The following is a 16,300-nucleotide window of genomic DNA, read 5'->3' as shown; positions in this document are numbered from 1 at the left end:
ACATTAAGAAAGGAGAAAAAAAGGTTTATGAAATTCAAACAAAATTGCATATATATTAGCGAAGCATGGCATTTTATTGTGAGGTTAACTGAAGGAAGAAGTTCATAACGCGTATTCTGCCATCAGAAAAGCACCACACCCGACATGGAAAAGAAAATACGAGAAGTAAAAGAGGAAGTTTAGACAAGTTACTGATTTCAGTGTTTGCAAGACCTTTGTAGACGTTAAGTGCAAAACAAACCAGATAAGTAACTCGTATGTGTGTTCTTTCCATGCAGCTCAACCAGCTCTTTGAAACTGCTTGTCAGCCCCTTTTTCAAACTTTGGCAATCAATGTAGTTTTTCTGCAGTATCAAGAATAGTACATTGTTATAATACAGGAAAATTCCTCTTCTTGCCTTCTATTGTCCCTTTTCACTATGAAAAATTTAGGCCCCCAATGCTAATCTGCTTTGATTTTTTCAGACCAGACCATTTCTCTGGCCTTTTTGCCTCATTTTTATTGCAACTACAGTACCGTTAATAAAGCAATAGAAGCTGAAGCTAATTACCACAAAATATTTAGTTCTAATCAGTCACTTTGTGCCTGTGCCAACTCTGGACCAATAACAAATACAAGGTAGTCTGTGGTTATTTTTTTATTTACATCAACTTAGGGAAAATAAAGCATAAAATACTGATTTATGGATTAAATTGAGGCTACATTTTTGGTTTGGAGAGCTGGCATTCAGAAATGTCAGCTTTTGATTGAAAGCTTTTTACGTGGAAACTTACCAAATTTGTCCTTCAGATGTGCACTTCAAATTCAAAGCAAGAACAAAAAAACCCACAAACCAACCCAAACCAACCCAAACCAACCCAAACCAACCCAACCCAAACCAAACCAAACCAAACCAAACCAAACCAAACCAAACCAAACCAAATCAAACCAAACCCCACCAAAAAAAACCCCACAAACCAAACAAATCAAACAAAACCCAAACCCTCTTATAAACCCCACGACAACACCATCACCACCAATTCCAAGAAGATGTTATGGAAATGAAAATGACACAGCGCTGTGAATTTCCATCTCCCTCATGGGCAGAGGGAGCCGTTTTCGGGATGGTTTCCAGAGAAAGAAGCACTTAAAGCCATGTTGTCCACACCATGCATCTCCCAGCCCTTAGTAGTAAACTCTACCTATAGCGAACAGATGGTGGAAAAGCCTTGAACATAGTAAATTCCTATTAGTATTGTAAAAATAGGCTGCTCAGTAGCAAGACCTCAATCAATGCTCCTATAGAGACAACAGCCACAACAGGAGCCCTTATGTGACTACACATTACATACCAGCGTCTGAGGCGGCAAAATAGTCACTCACCGGCTTCTGCTCTTAAAAATAATCCATTTATAAAGACACTTCAATTTGTATCCTTGTATCACATCCCACTCCTCACATCACGTGTAGTTTATCATCCAGCAAAGGCTCCTGAGCAGCCAATACCCCTGAGGGAACAAGTGACCTGGGAATGCAGGAGAATGTCAGAGGCCATGAGGTGAAAATTAAGTGGTTTTTATTTATTACAGTGAAAGCAATAACTTTCAGTTTTCGTACACAGACCGTTCTCTCTCTTGCTGCCCTGACACACGCTCCTGCAGTTAGAGGTGTATGGACTGCAGAGGAGGCTGAGAACCAGTGAGAAGTAGGAGTATTAAACAACCATAAAATTGTAACAGAAGGGAAAATAAGAAAGCAGAAACAAGATAAATAAATGAACTACTAAGCAGACAATTTAGAATCTAGCTCTAAACTTCATATTCGGACTTTCTGAAACAACATTTTAAACACGAAAGGCCACCCAGTGACATCTGTGGAGATGTTTAACATCTGTATAAGGAAAGCTGGGTGACTAAGTGCTGTCTTCTAATTCTGGAGAGGTGCAGTTGTATGAAAAGAGTTAGAAGGCAACTTTAAACAGTAAACTCACTTCTGGTTAAATTTAATTTATGACTCATTAAGAACTTACAACATTGACAGTGCTGTTAGGCATATATGCAGGGTGGATATTTGCATATCTAGGTATAAACTTTGTTCTTTAATTTTTCTCTTCTTAAAATGCATATTAACTCAATGTTTATCTGACATTATTGGACTATTCTGCTTTACCTGATGCAGTGAATCCTATCTGCACCCCTGTAGTGCATTTTTAATAACAAAAACTACAAACTGTGTACATTACTGAACGAAGCTGTGGGTGGACAAAGGGCAGAACTTCTGCAGGAGCACGTTAAGTAGTTTTGAGGCTCTCCACCCTGTAGAATTCACATGCTGGGTCACTCGGTCTCAAGTGCTTATCCAGGTGATCATGAAGTGGATTAAAATAGCACAATTAGCAGCACTCGTTAAACAATGACATGGGAATTGTAGGGCACGGCTGCAATCTACATCTGAGGATTCTTCCCATGGTGAAGGAGGTGTCTTCTTCTGCAGCACATCCCATTGTTTCAGCCTTGCATCCTGTTGTGGTTCAACCCGAGCTGGCAATACAACCACGACAGCCGCTCCATCACCTGCTCCCCACCTCAGCTAGGGAGAGAGTCAAAAGGGAAGGGAGAAACTTGGATTGAGGTAAACGCACTTCAGTAAAATAACAAAATACTAATACACTACTAGTAAATATAGATATTAAAAAAAATAGAAATAAAAGATACTCAAGGCAATCACTCATGAACTCTGTCCACATTGAGCAGCTGGTCCTAGCAAGCCACATCTGGTCCGAACGGACGATCCCAGAGAGAGAAAAGAGAGGAAAAAGACAGAAAAGCACAGAGGCCTCTGCAAAATGGCAAAAAATGAACTAAATGTCCCACACCACACGCCCCTGGCTCCAGCAAAAATAACGAAGAGAAGGAGAGAGGTAGCACTGGATCCCAGCTTCTAACTCTCCTTAAGTAATTAGCATGACACTAATGGGCTGGAACACTCATTGCTCAGTGTGGGTGTCAGTCCAGCTCTGTCCGTCCACCCCCTTCCTCGCTGCCCCACACCTGTGGGCAGAGCTCAGAGTGCCCTTGGCTCCCAGAGCAGAGCAATTAAACACATTAACTCTGTGCTGGGCTGGTATCTCTTGTTCTCAAACTAAGTCCTAATAATCACAGAATCACGGAATCATAGAATGCTAGGGATTGGAAGGGCCCTGTAAAGCTCATCCAGTGCAATCCCCCCATGGAGCAGGAACACCCAGCTGAGGTTCCACAGGAAGGGGTCCAGGCGGGTTTGAATGTCTGCAGAGAAGGAGACTCCACAGCCTCCCTGGGCAGCCTGGGCCAGGCTCTGCCACCCTCACCAGGAAGAAGTTTCTTCTCCTCTTCCAGTGGAACCTCCTGTGTTCCAGTTTGCACCCATTGCCCCTTGTCCTGTCACTGGTTGTCACCCAGAAGAGCCTGGCTCCATCCTCCTGACACTCCCCCTTTCCATATTGATCCCCAGGAATGAGTCCCCCCTCAGTCTCCTCTTCTCCAGCTCCAGAGCCCCAGCTCCCTCAGCCTTTCCTCACACGGGAGATGCTCCACTCCCTCCAGCATCTTGGTGGCTGCGCTGGACTCTCTCCAGCAGTTCCCTGTCCTTCTGGAGCTGAGGGGCCACAACTGGACACAATATTCCAGGTGTGGTCTCCCCGGGGCAGAGCAGAGGGGCAGGAGAACCTCTCTGACCTACTGACCACCCCCTTCTAACCCACCCCAGGTACCATTGGCTTCCTGGCCACAAGGGCCCAGTGCTGGCTAATGCTCATAATAATGAGCATACTAGCTATGGAAAATAAAGGTTTCTAACTGCACAAAGAAAATTAACCCATTTTCAGTCAAACCAGCACACGTCTCTGCAGCAGGCTGGACCACACAGGCAGGAGATGAGTCCCATTGCCACAACTGGGGAACTTGTTCCCTCTGCCAAAGGCAGCAGGCTTGGAGGACAGACCTTCCACCGGGCTCCTGCAGCAGCAGAGATGGATTCTGGTAGCCCACAGCTCAGCCTCACGTGTTAGCAGTTTTACACTGCTCAGTAGCTGCTTTCACAGCTCTGTTGCACTACAAACTGGATCTGGTTTAAAATTAAAAAGTGTCATTTTTCTTTCTCCTTCTCCTCCCATCAGATCATTTTCCATGCCCTGCATACTTTGATTCAATATTGGGCTGATATTACATTATACAGTAATACAGTATACAGTAATACAAGAAAAAATAGTTAAAGTAGATGTTACTAATTGGCCAGGAATAGATATCATTTCTGAGAGCGTTCCTCAGAAAAGCAGGTAAGAAACGACAAAACTGGGTGTGGGGTCTGTGTATTGTTGGAGGTGCCATCAGAGGCTGCCAGTACGTCCAAAAATTGCTTGATCAGGATCTGGGGAATGCTGAAGCAATGGGCCCATCCGCAGTTGCTGGAGAGATGATACGGTCTGCGGTGGAGAATGAGACCGAGGGACACGTGGGTGAACACGGTCTGTTGGGAAGGCGTTGGAGAGGCTCCAGCGAAGCCCAGCATCGCTGGCATGTGGAGGAAGGGCGGAAAGCATGCCAATGAAGGCGGTCGTGTGGGCATAATAATCCTCTTGCATTTTCAAAAAGCCTTTGAGGAGCTTTTTGCAAAGCTTATTAAACTTTGTAAAGAAACTGAGATTGGACGAGAGGTTGTTTTTTGGGTTGAAAGCTGGTGTAAGAAGAGGAAGTGAAGGACAGGGCTTAGCGGTCACTCTCCAGGAACAATTCAGGTCGGAAGGGACCTCTTGAGGACATCTAACCCAGCTTCCACTCCAAGGCTGTCTAGTGAGCTCAGATTGCACAGGGACTCTTCCAGTGAAACCTTCAATGCGTCCAAGGATGCAACCCCACAACTTGGTACAGAATCTTTGGGATGTGTGCTGATATTCCTTGGTTTCTCCACCTCTGGAAAACAGTCAATAGTTAAATCTATTGGGCTGGAGGGACAGTGACCTCTGGCCAGGAGCACTTGGGCCATCTCTGAAACTTGCTCAAGTATTCACACAGGGGAATATAATCAAACCCATTCTCTCAAGCCAGACCAAGCCTACATCATTTTTTTCTGGCATAGTGGTACTGAAAAATATTGGTGTTCCGTAACACTGGCCATTCATTCCTTGCCTTCCCACACTCAAGTGGCTTTTATTGGTTTGGATGTGGCAGATGGTGACAACAACAGGAAGACTCCTTCTGTTTGCTCAGGCTTTGTCCATGCACAAGGTCTCGGCTGGCGGATCCTGCAGCAGCAATCTCTGTAGTGTGGATGAGCACCAATAAAGTCAAGCCTATCACAGGTTATATTTTGCAACATCGCCTCTATTCACCAAAACTTATATTTGAAAAAATACCCCAGAGATTAGCCTCCCCTAGAATAACGCAGCTTCTCGTGTACCTGAGGCTGCTCGGAACATCAGCAGCAGCTCTGTGCAGGCTCAGCTAACAGCTGGGCTTGGCAACAACTTCTCAGTCCAAGCGTGTTAAACCGCGTTGCTGTGCTGAAAATATGGGCCAGTTAGTCCTATGTGAATCAGTGCAAGGCTAAAGCTTGGAAAGGAAAAAACTCTCCTCCTTGACTTGGCTGCAGTCATCCTCTTGCTGTGGAAAATATAATTACCCTTTTGTCAGCAAAAACTGCATATTTGTTTCCATTGTTTTATCCGAGATACTCGCTGGAGATCTTCAACAGAAATAATTTGAAACAAAATAATAATGTTCCAGTGCAAAATGCACAAGCTCAAGCAAACCATTGTCTTCTGAGCCCTGTCAAAGACGCCTTTTTCTGCAGTTTTGTCGTTGTATGTCGGCAGCAATGGCAAATGCCTGCTGGCTGCAACGTTTGCTGGTCATAGGGTATTCAGCTTCCAGATTGCCAAACAGGGAACAGTCAAACAATCCTCTATAATCCTCTTCTCTCTGTCAAACAATCTTTTATGGCTTTCCCTTGCAGTGCCCATGTAACCTGCAAAATGCATCTGAGGCAGCAGCACCAAGCACCTTCTCAGCTCGTGATATTTATTACCCTGCAAAAGTGAACTTATTTGCTTCTTTTGTGCGTTTGTTCATCTGTTTGAAAAATATTCCGCAGTCTCTCAGCAATGCAGGCAAAAATGGGGCAACAGACCTACTTTCACAGAAGAACAGGCAGCGTTTTCATCCAGTTTTAATGCTTGCTTTATAAATGCTGTTTTAAATCTTCTGATTGCTGAAGTTTTACTAAAAGAGTGCAGCATTTCAGCCTGTAAGCTTTAAGCGCTGCTCACCAGGTGAGACGCATCCCACATCCACCACCTGCACAATGTGCCAGAATTAAAGCTTTGTGTAGTCCTAATTATCTTCCCAGGGGGCTGAAAGGAGGAGGGGCAGGAAAACAAGTGTTTCCTGTGACCCTGCGCCCTGTTGGCACCTCTGCCCTTCGTGCCCTCCGGCAGGGCCAGCTCTGCAGCAACGACTAATCTGTGCTAATTGGAGTTTGTTTGTGTTAATTGGGTCACCTCTCACTAGGGCTGCCTTATTTACCAGTCCATTTTTTCCCGGTATTACAATTCTATGTGTGTGCTTGTCTGCGGATATGGATGTATAAATGCATGTAAATATATGTGTGTATATATATCTGTGTCTGTGCGCACTTAGCTGCGCTAGGTTTTGTTCACTAGCGTTGTACAGAACATTTATCTCAAACGTTCCCTCATTTTCAACATCTAGGCCATGAAAAGTTCAAATTTAGGGATTCCAGAGGATATTTACTGCCCTTTAAAAAGTACAGAAATGGTCATGGTGGAAAAGGTGTGATGTCTCTGACTATGTTGTCTCTCATTAAATGAACTTCATATAGGGAGCGTTTGGACGCTACTGAAGATTGAGATGCAGAGGATGATACAACATGGTCTGAGGATAATCTGGGGGAAAAAACAGTGTTTTCCTTTGATTGATTTTTTTTAACTCACCAGAGAAACCTGGATCCAAACCTTTTCTTTTTTAAAGGGGGGAGGGAACAAAACCAAAATCCCCATCTGTCATTTGTCTTTCACTTTCCCACGCAAAGTGAGATTGAAAAGCGGAAGAAATGGGAATGTGATGAAACACGGGGAAACAAAAAGGTTGGTAATTTTTGTTTATTTGGTTTATGTTTGGTTTTGTTCATGTTTTCCTTGGGCTTTGTGTGTGTGTGGTGTTTTGTTTATTGTTTTGGTTTAGTTTTGGTGTCAATAAAGCCCGTAGATTTCATAATAAAAATATAAAAACTAATACATGACTTCATTAGCAAACAACTAATGCTTATGATCTTCAAAAATGTCCCAGCCAATCAACACAAAATTGGTATAAAACTTTGGCAGCGACATCAGTTATCATCTCCCAAATTCACCAATGGTGCAATGGTACCTTCTTCTCAGAGCACGGGGCATTGCAGGCAAAGGTCTGTTAATTATTCTGTTGATAATTGTATCAAGACCTGTGCTGAATAACTTCTTGCCAGTGGGATGTGTTGGCATAATAGAGGGTGTTTATTTATCATGAAATGTGCCTAAGATATTTTTACTCTGTGATGGTTTTTGTTTGTTTGCTTGGTGTTGTGTGTTTGTGGTTTGGTTTTTTGTTTGTTTGTTTGTTTGCTTTTGGGGGGGGTTTGTTTGCTTGGGGGGTGTTTGGTTTTGTTTGTTTGTTTGTTTGGGGGGTGTTTGTTTGGTTTTGTTTGTTTGTTTCCCTCTTTTTCCTCTAATGCGTGTAGTGGTACCTGACAGATAACATGCCAGTTTAGAATGGATTTAGTTCCAGGTATTTATGTTTATTTTATCGTAATTAGAGATAGTTCTTTTTTTAAAACAACGCATTAAACAGCACACAAATGCTAAAAAAAAAATCTACACAGGCACTTAAGAAATTGTCAGCTTAACATTGAAAGAATAGATACTATTTACCTAAAAAAAAATAAAAAAACCCACACTTTAACGGAGGATTTGTTGCATTGCTTTCCTCCAGCTGTGACAGCCCTTGGTGCAGATGTGCTGGCACTGCCCCGGCACCGCGGTGCTGGTGTTATTCTGCGCAGGATGCCCTGCGAATGCTCCCGCAGGGCTCGGGAGGCCTTTGTCTGCTGTGCTGAGCTGGCTGCAGCGCGTTGGCTCCGCAGACACGTCAGCCCAGCCCGTGGCCCGTGCTCCGCTCCCCGGCTGACGTCAGGATGCCATGGCCGTGACCGAGCGGCCGCTGCATCCCCGGGCACCTCCGGTTCACCGGCAGCTGCTGAGTAACGCGGACACCAGCGCCCGGGCCTGTGCTGGTACCACTGCTGCTGCTGGAATTGCTGGTATTGCTGCTGCTGCTGGAATTGCTGGTGCTGGTACTGCTGCTGCTGCTGTTCCTGATATTGGTACTGCTGCTGCTGGTGTTGCTGGTACTGCTGCTGCTGTTGCTGGAATTGCTGGTACTGCTGGTGCTGCTGTTACTGGTACCGCTGCTCCTACTGGTGTTGCTGGTACTGCTACTGCTGCTGCTGCTACTGCTGGTACTGGTGCTGGTGCCACTGGAATTGCTGGTACTGTTACCACTGGTCCTGCTGGTATTGCTGGTACTGCTGCTACTGCTGGTACTGCTGCTGCTGGAACTGCTGGTACTGCTACCACTGGTCCTGCTGGTATTGCTGGTACTGGTACTGCTGCTGCTGCTGGTACTGCTGCTGTTGGAACTGCTGGTACTGCTACCACTGCTCCTGCTGCTCCTGCTGGTGTTGGTACCACTGCTACTTCTTGTACTGGTACCACTTCTACTACTGGTACTGCTACTGCTGGTGCTGGTACCACTGCTACCACTGGTACTGGTATCGTTGGTACCGCTGCTGCTCCTGCTGCTACTGCTGGTACTGGTACCACTGCTGCTGCTGGACCTGCTGGTACTGGTACAGCTGCTGCTGCTGGTCCTACTGGTACTGGTAGTGCTGGTACTGGTATTGCTGCTGCTGCTGCCACTGCTACTGGAACTGCTGCTGGCGCTGGAACTGCTGCTACTGGTACCGCCGGTACTGTCGGTACCGGTACCACTGCTGGAGCTGGTGCCACTGGTACCGGTGCCACTGGTACCGGCGCCACTGGTACCGGCACCGGGTCACCCCGACTCTTCGCAGGGGGGGTACGCGTCGGGACCCCCGGGGGCGGCGGGGACGAGCGGGGCTGAGCGCGGGCACAAACAGCGGACAGACAGACGGACCGCCCGCCCGGCCGCGGATTTGTAATGCAGGCGGCGTTTCCAGGTTTCTTTTCCACTTTGCTCTCACCCTGCTGTTGGATTTGAGATCATGTATGTGTTTTGCTGTTGATTTTGGGCGGGGGGGAGGGTAGGATCCAGGGAGGGAGAGGATTCGGGAGCATTAATATGTTAGTTTTGGTTTAAGGGTGTTGTTTTTCTTTTTTTCGCTTATCCCCGCCTTTCATCTTCGCTAACACAGCTTCGTTTTTACTACTTTCTAAAAAACTTTAGGTCGGTTAATATTGTAGCTTTGGGGAACGAAAGGGACGGGTTTTCTGAGGACAACCAGCAGCCGAGCCTGATCTGGAGCTACCTCAGGAGAAGCGCCCTCATTTCGCAGACCGACAGCAGCCTGTCCGCCGGTCACCTCGGAAACGCCGCTTCCACCGAGTACCGAGCCTGCGTGTTCGGAAATGTCGGGCTGGTGGTGCACGACTGTCCAGTCTGGGTAAGAGATCAGCCCCCGCCTTTTCACCAGGCTTAGCAGCGCTAGCTGTCCCCATCCAGTGCAAATCTTAAATTTGAAGAATTTCCGTTCTTGTGGGATTTTGTTCATATTTTCATCCTTGCAAATGGTAAAAAGCATATAAAACGTAAGCAGGGCAAGTGCTGCAAAGTCTGGAAGGTGCGGCAGAAAGTTTCTCATTAACAAACCACTGCCCGCCCCCCCTGTAGGCAGGTGATATTTTCAATTATGCTGTTGAGTGAAAACTTGGCTGAAGATAATTCAGGGGTAAACAAGGATCCCTTTTATGTGACGCTGCATCATAAGCACTCTTTTCAAGTATTTATCAACAATAAAACAAAGCTTACCTGTTTCTTTTTCTTCTGTAAAAATGAAAAGAAAGTGAGCTTTCCGGCTTTGAAAAATAGCAGGTTATAAGATCTGATATTTTGCAAAATACAGCACATGGAGTAATTTTATTTCATTTTATTTTATTTTAATTTAATTTAATTTAATTTAATTTAATTTAATTTAATTTAATTTAATTTTATTTCATTTTATTTCATTTTATTTCATTTTATTTTATATTTTATCTTATTTTATTTTAATAATGAAGACTCACATCTTAACATTATTTCCTTAATTCGAAGGTAGACAAAAGCGATCTTGGCACTTTTCCAGGTTGTCAGCACTTTTGTTAGTAAGTGAGATAACTTAGTTATGAGTATGAGCAGATCAATCGTTAGGTAGGAAATGATACTGGTAATCTAAATTAAAACTTATTTAGTGACTACTTAGCAGCCTTAAAAAAAAAAAATAAGGTTAGCAGCTTTTGGAAACTAAAACAATAATCAGTTTCAGCTCCATAATTCTATCCGTAGACTGATTTTTGCAGTTCTGTAAGGAAAACCTTTTTTTTGGAATCCGCAGGAATCCTGGCAGTTCCAGAAATACATAATCAGGAGTTTGTCACATTAAAAGCGAATGGTCCTGTTCTCTATTTCTCAGACCTTTTCGTCAGCTGTGCTTGCGAGCGCCGGTTCAGATGGGCTGGGGGATCCTGGTTTTAACCTTTGAGGCCCCACGAGACCTGCACGTGTGGTTTGCTCGAGTCGCTGGCGCAGCAATAAGCAGAAGCTCCTGGATACAAAGGGAGGGTGTAGGACTTCAAAGGGTGTCCCAGAGGAATGGGGGGTTGGTAAGGGAGGTGGCAATTTAGGCAGGGATGGCTGGAGAAGGGCGAAGAAAGGACCTAGATTGGAGACACGGTTCATGTGGTTTTGTGTTGTTTAATTTACATTCTCTCTTCTGCAAAACAAGGCTCTTCAGTTCTGCAGAACTTGTCATTTTGCCCTTCAAAAGCTGGCCTGTGATTGTCTGAAGCATTACCTTTCTGAGGTCTCTTGGTTTTTCCTTTCTCAGCTAAAGCTGGCAAGAGATTTATTACTGGGAATGGTGAAGAACAGTTGGCACTTTTCTCTTCGTAGAAGACCCCTCGGATAGGTGGACTGGGCTCTGCAGGAGGACTGGGCTCTGTCCTTGCTAGTGTTGGGTGGAACAGCGTTGTTTTCCATAGTCTGGATGCTTGAGGTTTGCCATGACATGGTGGTTATTTCAGGAGTGTTCCTCTGGTAGTCGGGGGAAATGGTACAGGACAATTCCAAATGTTGATTGATGTTGCCTCAAGTCATATTCTTCATGGAAAAACGTTCTTGTTGCACATTACTAAAGCATGAGCTGGTGGTATGGTGGGCCTCATGTTATTTCTACCTCTATCACCTGAGCATAAAGTAAAAGCAGATGTGCACTTTACCAGAGATTTATATCTGTTCTAGATTAAGTTCGTGCAATTAAGGTAAGCCAGTCTTAGACATAAACCCAGCAACTCAAAGTTGTGACTCCCCAAACTCCAGAATGCCCAACTGCTCCTTGTCCTCTACATTTATCAGCGTGGAAAAGCAGAGTGGATGTGACTTTACCAAGCAGAGCTCCCCAGTGCCTGGGGGGACCCTTTTGTGAGATATTTTGTGGTACAGAGTGAGTTTGCTCATGTTTCTGTTTGCTGCTGCACTTGTCTTAGTCAACCCAGGTCACTGATCAACTTTTTGAGCCTACAGAAGGGGTCAACAGCAAGAGTGGCTTGAGATGATCTCTTCCTGATTATATTATGATATTTGACTTCTTACGATGTGCTATGTCTCTTTGAAAGGGCTGCAGTGGGGTTTTTCAGCAGCTGCCGAAGTGCTTGTGCACTGATGGGTTGGAGAAGCATGAAAGGTCTGGACCGTGGTGGCATCATCCCCCTGGGCATGATGGAGGAGCACCGCCACGGGAGGGTGGTATTTCGTATTTGGGGTGACCAAATGTGGCTGCCAAGCTGCAGGGATGAGACGCAAGGACTCTTGGTAAAAGTAAAACAGGAGCAGCATGTTGTGAGAAGCTCTTTCCCACGGAGCGGTCGGGTGCAGGGTGGACGTGCTGAGCTTGAGGAGGATGTTATCATTAATGCAGATGACACGGGGTTGTAGAGATAGTGGTAGAGCTTAATTTTCAAAATCTGCGGGCGAAACGTCACTCCTTCCAAACCCACGCTGATCTCTGTGTGTCCATCGCTGGGTGTATCACTACAGCCCGTTGTGTCCTGAGCTGCAAAGCTGCGTGGTGATACCTCCCATGTGCAGGGGACAGATACCAAGTGGACCCGTGACCTTGGTTCACGTGGCTGCAAGAGGCTTTGACAAAAAATGCAGACCCAGGGTGAGAGGAGACATAAAGAACTGGGGAAAACCTACATGTGTGATAGCACCCACGCTGAATATTGTGACTTGAATAGCTGATCAGTTGCTAATGAATGCTTGGGTTGTGCTCTGATAAAGCACATTGAACTAACGTGTCCCAGTTTTGCTCATTTTTGGGGGGGTAGGCTTCAGTATGGGAGCTTGTAACTTACAAGGAGTAATTTTCAAGATTAATTTCAAGATTTGTTTTTAAAAAGTTGGCATTATTTAACACTCTATACAAGATTTGAGAGTCTTTGGGACTGAGCTGCTCTTTTATTGGCTTGCTTGTAGTTTGCAGCTTCAGCCACTTTGTAAACCAAATTTTATTGTGCTTCTGTGTATGTGCAAGCAAGAACTGTAGAAGAAGTGCAGGCAAAACTCGTAATGTCTGGTGACAAGTGAATCTTCCTCGACTTCAGCATGAAGCCCAGCATTGGAGCTGTGATGTGTATTTTGATTCACTTCATTATGACGCTGGAAAAGAAATGGCAGAATGAAAACCTCACTGCGAGTGTCCCCTACCCACACCACCTCTCGTGCTTTGCTCTCTTGCTTGGAGCTGTGCCATAAGGATAAAAGCGTTTTAATCCTGGGCTGGGGAGTCTTGCTGTCCTTTTAAACTTTTTCTTTAGTGAGCTACTGTTTGTTTGTTTGTTTGTTTGTGGTTTTGTTCGTTTGTTTGTTTTTCTTTCCCAAGAGAACAATACTTCCAGAATTTGTAGAATTTCCTCCTAGTTCACAAAAACTGCGTAGTTTCTAGAGAGTCGCTGTCATCACCCTGTTCCCAGCACCATAAATGTCTCAGGAGGAGGTTTGGAGAGCACCCAGTGCTGGATTTGGCCGATGCTGTGATGTGTTGGTAGCTGCTCTGGAACTCAATAGTGCTCAAATATATTAACTGCAAATTCAGTATAATTTTTTTACATTTTTACTTTCAACAACCTCTTTCCACGAGTCTTTTCACATCTTTCTGCTTTTTTTTATTACACCAACTGAACCCAATGAGCTTTCTCACCTACCCATGGTGCTGTTACCTGGCTCCTCCCTTTGCTGGCCAGTCTGGCCACACATTAATGTGTCTCAAGGTAGAGGAGTCTGATCCACTTCTAAATTTTACTTCTTACTTCTAGAAACTGGGTCATATTACTGCTACAAAACCATAGCTTGCAACTTTTCATTTCTTTAGTGTGTCACCCTTTCACATTTTTAAGCGTGGCTGTCTCAGGCTGGCGGTTTAAAACAAGTGATCGTATCGTGGTAAATTATTTTCCCTACTGTGCTCCTTATTTCTGCTTTCTACCAACATTATTAAATTGCTTTATGAGAGGGGACAACAGCAGACAATGCTAGCCTTCATTAATTTTGTTTCTGGGTCAACTCAACCAGTTAAAGCTGTTTTGGAAGAACAAAAGTGGGTTGTGGTCTGAATTCCCTCGATTTCTGAAGGAGCTGCTTCTTCTATGCAAAGTTCAGGGGACGAGCAGCTTATGGAAACCAGACCTGAAAAGTCTGTTCTTCTGCGGACCTGAGTGATTATACATTTCAGAGGAACCTTTGCTGTCGTTGCTGCCCCAGACCAAGCGCTGGGCTTGTTGGACATGTGGACGTTTACCAGCGGCATTTAGAAAGAGTGTGGGCAATGCAGGGGCACAGTGGGTTTCATTGCCATTCCATGACAGCATTCATAAATTGTATTTAACAAAGCAAGTATTGTCCTCTTGAGGGGCCATGTGATCGTGTAGGAAAATCGTGTCTTCGTTGCCTCTGAAGGTTTTATTTTCAGTGTTAACGCTTGAGAAGTAGCTTTAATAATGGCATGAATATATTACGAAATGCATATAATGGAGATGCGCAATGAAAGAATGGAGCTTTTTTGCTAGTAAGTCCTGAGAGGAATAGCAATAGGAGGGTAATTATAATTAATAAGGACATATTATAATAACCTTAGCTATGCAGTTACTGCTTCCTTTTGTCAATAGCCGCCTCGGGAAGTGGAACATGGTAAGAGCAGGAAGCATGATGAGGAACAGCCGCTACATAGATTTCATAGCTGGAGCCTGGAATTGAGGTTATCCCTGAATCCAAACTGCGGTGTGGTTCATCGTCTGCAGAATTTTCTCTGCAATTTTTACATGAAGGTTCCCCTAAAAGTGATAATTGATTTAATTAGCTTACCTTGGATGAAGGTCCAGAGGCTCTGTCTCAGTGATGCTTTGGGAGATCCGGAGGGTTTTCGCAGCACAGAACAGGCTATGCTAGGCTGGTGTAAAATGAAAGTAATTGCAACAAGACCTCTGGAAATGCACCTTTCTCCTCTGTGTTTTTAAGTGTGGCATCCATCTTCAAGAATGGGCTTTTTGAGGGTTTTAAATCTAATATGTGAGGGCACAGGGAAACTGCAGAACGGTAACAGAAATCATGTGTTGTGAGATGTTGGTTGGCGCATTCTGCGCTTTTCACTTATTGATTTACCCCTGGCTGGCTCTTACCCGGGGAAAGTGGTGTCAGTCCACACCAGAACTTCATAAACTGTGGTAAAATTCTTTGTGACGTGATTAACAGACACGCAGTCGTGGCACAGGGCGGTGGTGGGAAGCACGGACCTCCACAAGCTGCCGCAATTGCAGCCACGCACACCTGGGCAGCCGTCACAGCATCACCACATCTCCGCAGAATCCATTTCCCCTATAGTTAAACAAAAAAAAAGGGAAAAAAAAAAGAATGTTTGCACATCTGAGTGGCTGTTTTCATAAGGGTTTTGCTAGATTTCCCCCCACCTGCAGAAATGGAAACACGGCAAGTTGGGTTAAGTACAAAAAGGGTCGGGGAATGAACGTATTTTCTTTTCCTTCTTGTTTTGTTTTCCAAAATACAACTGCTTTTCTTATTCTATTGTTTTCACTAGAAAAAAAAAATCTGCTTTTGGTTTTTAATTTGCTATGTGATATGGACCTCTTAAGGTGCAGTTTTGCTATATGCCTGAGCATGCACACACAAACACGAGTCTGCTTCAATGTACTCTGTTGAGATTCCCATCAACAAGAAGGTTCTTTCCTGAGGCATGGGTGTGCTCATATTCACCAAAATTTTCCCCAAATCTTTCTGTTTTGTAGCATGAAATGGTGTCATAATGCATTAGACATTCAGCTCTGTTATAAAACAGAGGGAGCTACAAACCATTCACGAACACATCGCAATGTGTGAATAATACGTATTACATTCTGCAAGAAGCTTCCATAAAGGTTTTTTTATTATTAATACTTAAACTCATATCAGAATTCTTGCATATTTATACATCTGGGCTCCAAACCTCAGCGGCAATGCTGCTGGTTATTGCAGAGCTCACAGAGATGAGCATGTGCAAACCAGGGCTGGCTTTGAAGACAGGCAGCGAGAAGTGAATTGCAGAAGGACAGGCATGTTTTCTGTCTGCCTAAATGTCCTATATTATTGTTTTGTTTGTATAGTAGTTTTCTCTTAAGCCTCTGTCTCATTAAATATATCCAACCCTGCTAAAAACTGTTGCAGTCTTCATCAGCTCAAACATATTAAAGCAATTCCCAATTTTTGATGGAATATGTAATCAAGTTCTGCAAATGCCCGTCTACCTGACTGTCACAAAGCACTGTAGCTGGTAGTCTTACTGCTATAGGTGCTAAACTTGTGTTTACGTTTTAATTTTGTATTCTTCACACAGCTTAAATGATTCTGTTAAATGCTGGTGGTGATTTTCCTGAGCCTGGGATTATAATAGTCTCTAACTGAGTAAACTGAAAAAACAAATATCAAGGGCAGTGCTTTGAAAGCTCTT

At 44.4% G+C, this 16,300-nt stretch overlaps 2 protein-coding genes across 2 annotated transcripts in view; one reads left to right on the top strand and one right to left on the bottom strand.

Moving 5' to 3' along the window:
- Window positions 1–7,896: 7,896 nt before the first annotated feature.
- On the bottom strand, window positions 7,897–9,315 carry LOC136114810 (uncharacterized). The gene is made up of 2 exons (XM_065860401.2): window positions 9,293–9,315; window positions 7,897–9,106 (listed from the first exon to the last, which is right to left on the bottom strand). Exons 1-2 carry the CDS (start codon window positions 9,313–9,315, stop codon window positions 8,158–8,160), a joined length of 972 nt encoding a protein of 323 aa, XP_065716473.1. The 3' UTR covers window positions 7,897–8,157.
- The window catches only part of RHOBTB3 (Rho related BTB domain containing 3), a 35,887-nt gene continuing 27,777 nt past the window's right edge, over window positions 8,191–16,300 (top strand). Inside the window, exons 1-3 of the mRNA XM_071802217.1 lie at window positions 8,191–8,329; window positions 9,143–9,315; window positions 9,496–9,712. Of these exons, the coding sequence (XP_071658318.1) occupies window positions 9,314–9,315; window positions 9,496–9,712 (219 nt within the window). The 5' untranslated portion in view covers window positions 8,191–8,329; window positions 9,143–9,313. The remainder of the gene's footprint in view (window positions 8,330–9,142; window positions 9,316–9,495; window positions 9,713–16,300) is intronic.

The sequence above is a fragment of the Patagioenas fasciata genome, chromosome Z (assembly GCF_037038585.1).
Source record: "Patagioenas fasciata isolate bPatFas1 chromosome Z, bPatFas1.hap1, whole genome shotgun sequence".
Lineage (NCBI taxonomy): Eukaryota > Metazoa > Chordata > Aves > Columbiformes > Columbidae > Patagioenas > Patagioenas fasciata.
The sequence above is the reverse complement of the archived record's forward strand: the minus strand, read 5'-3'. Positions and strand labels throughout refer to the sequence as shown.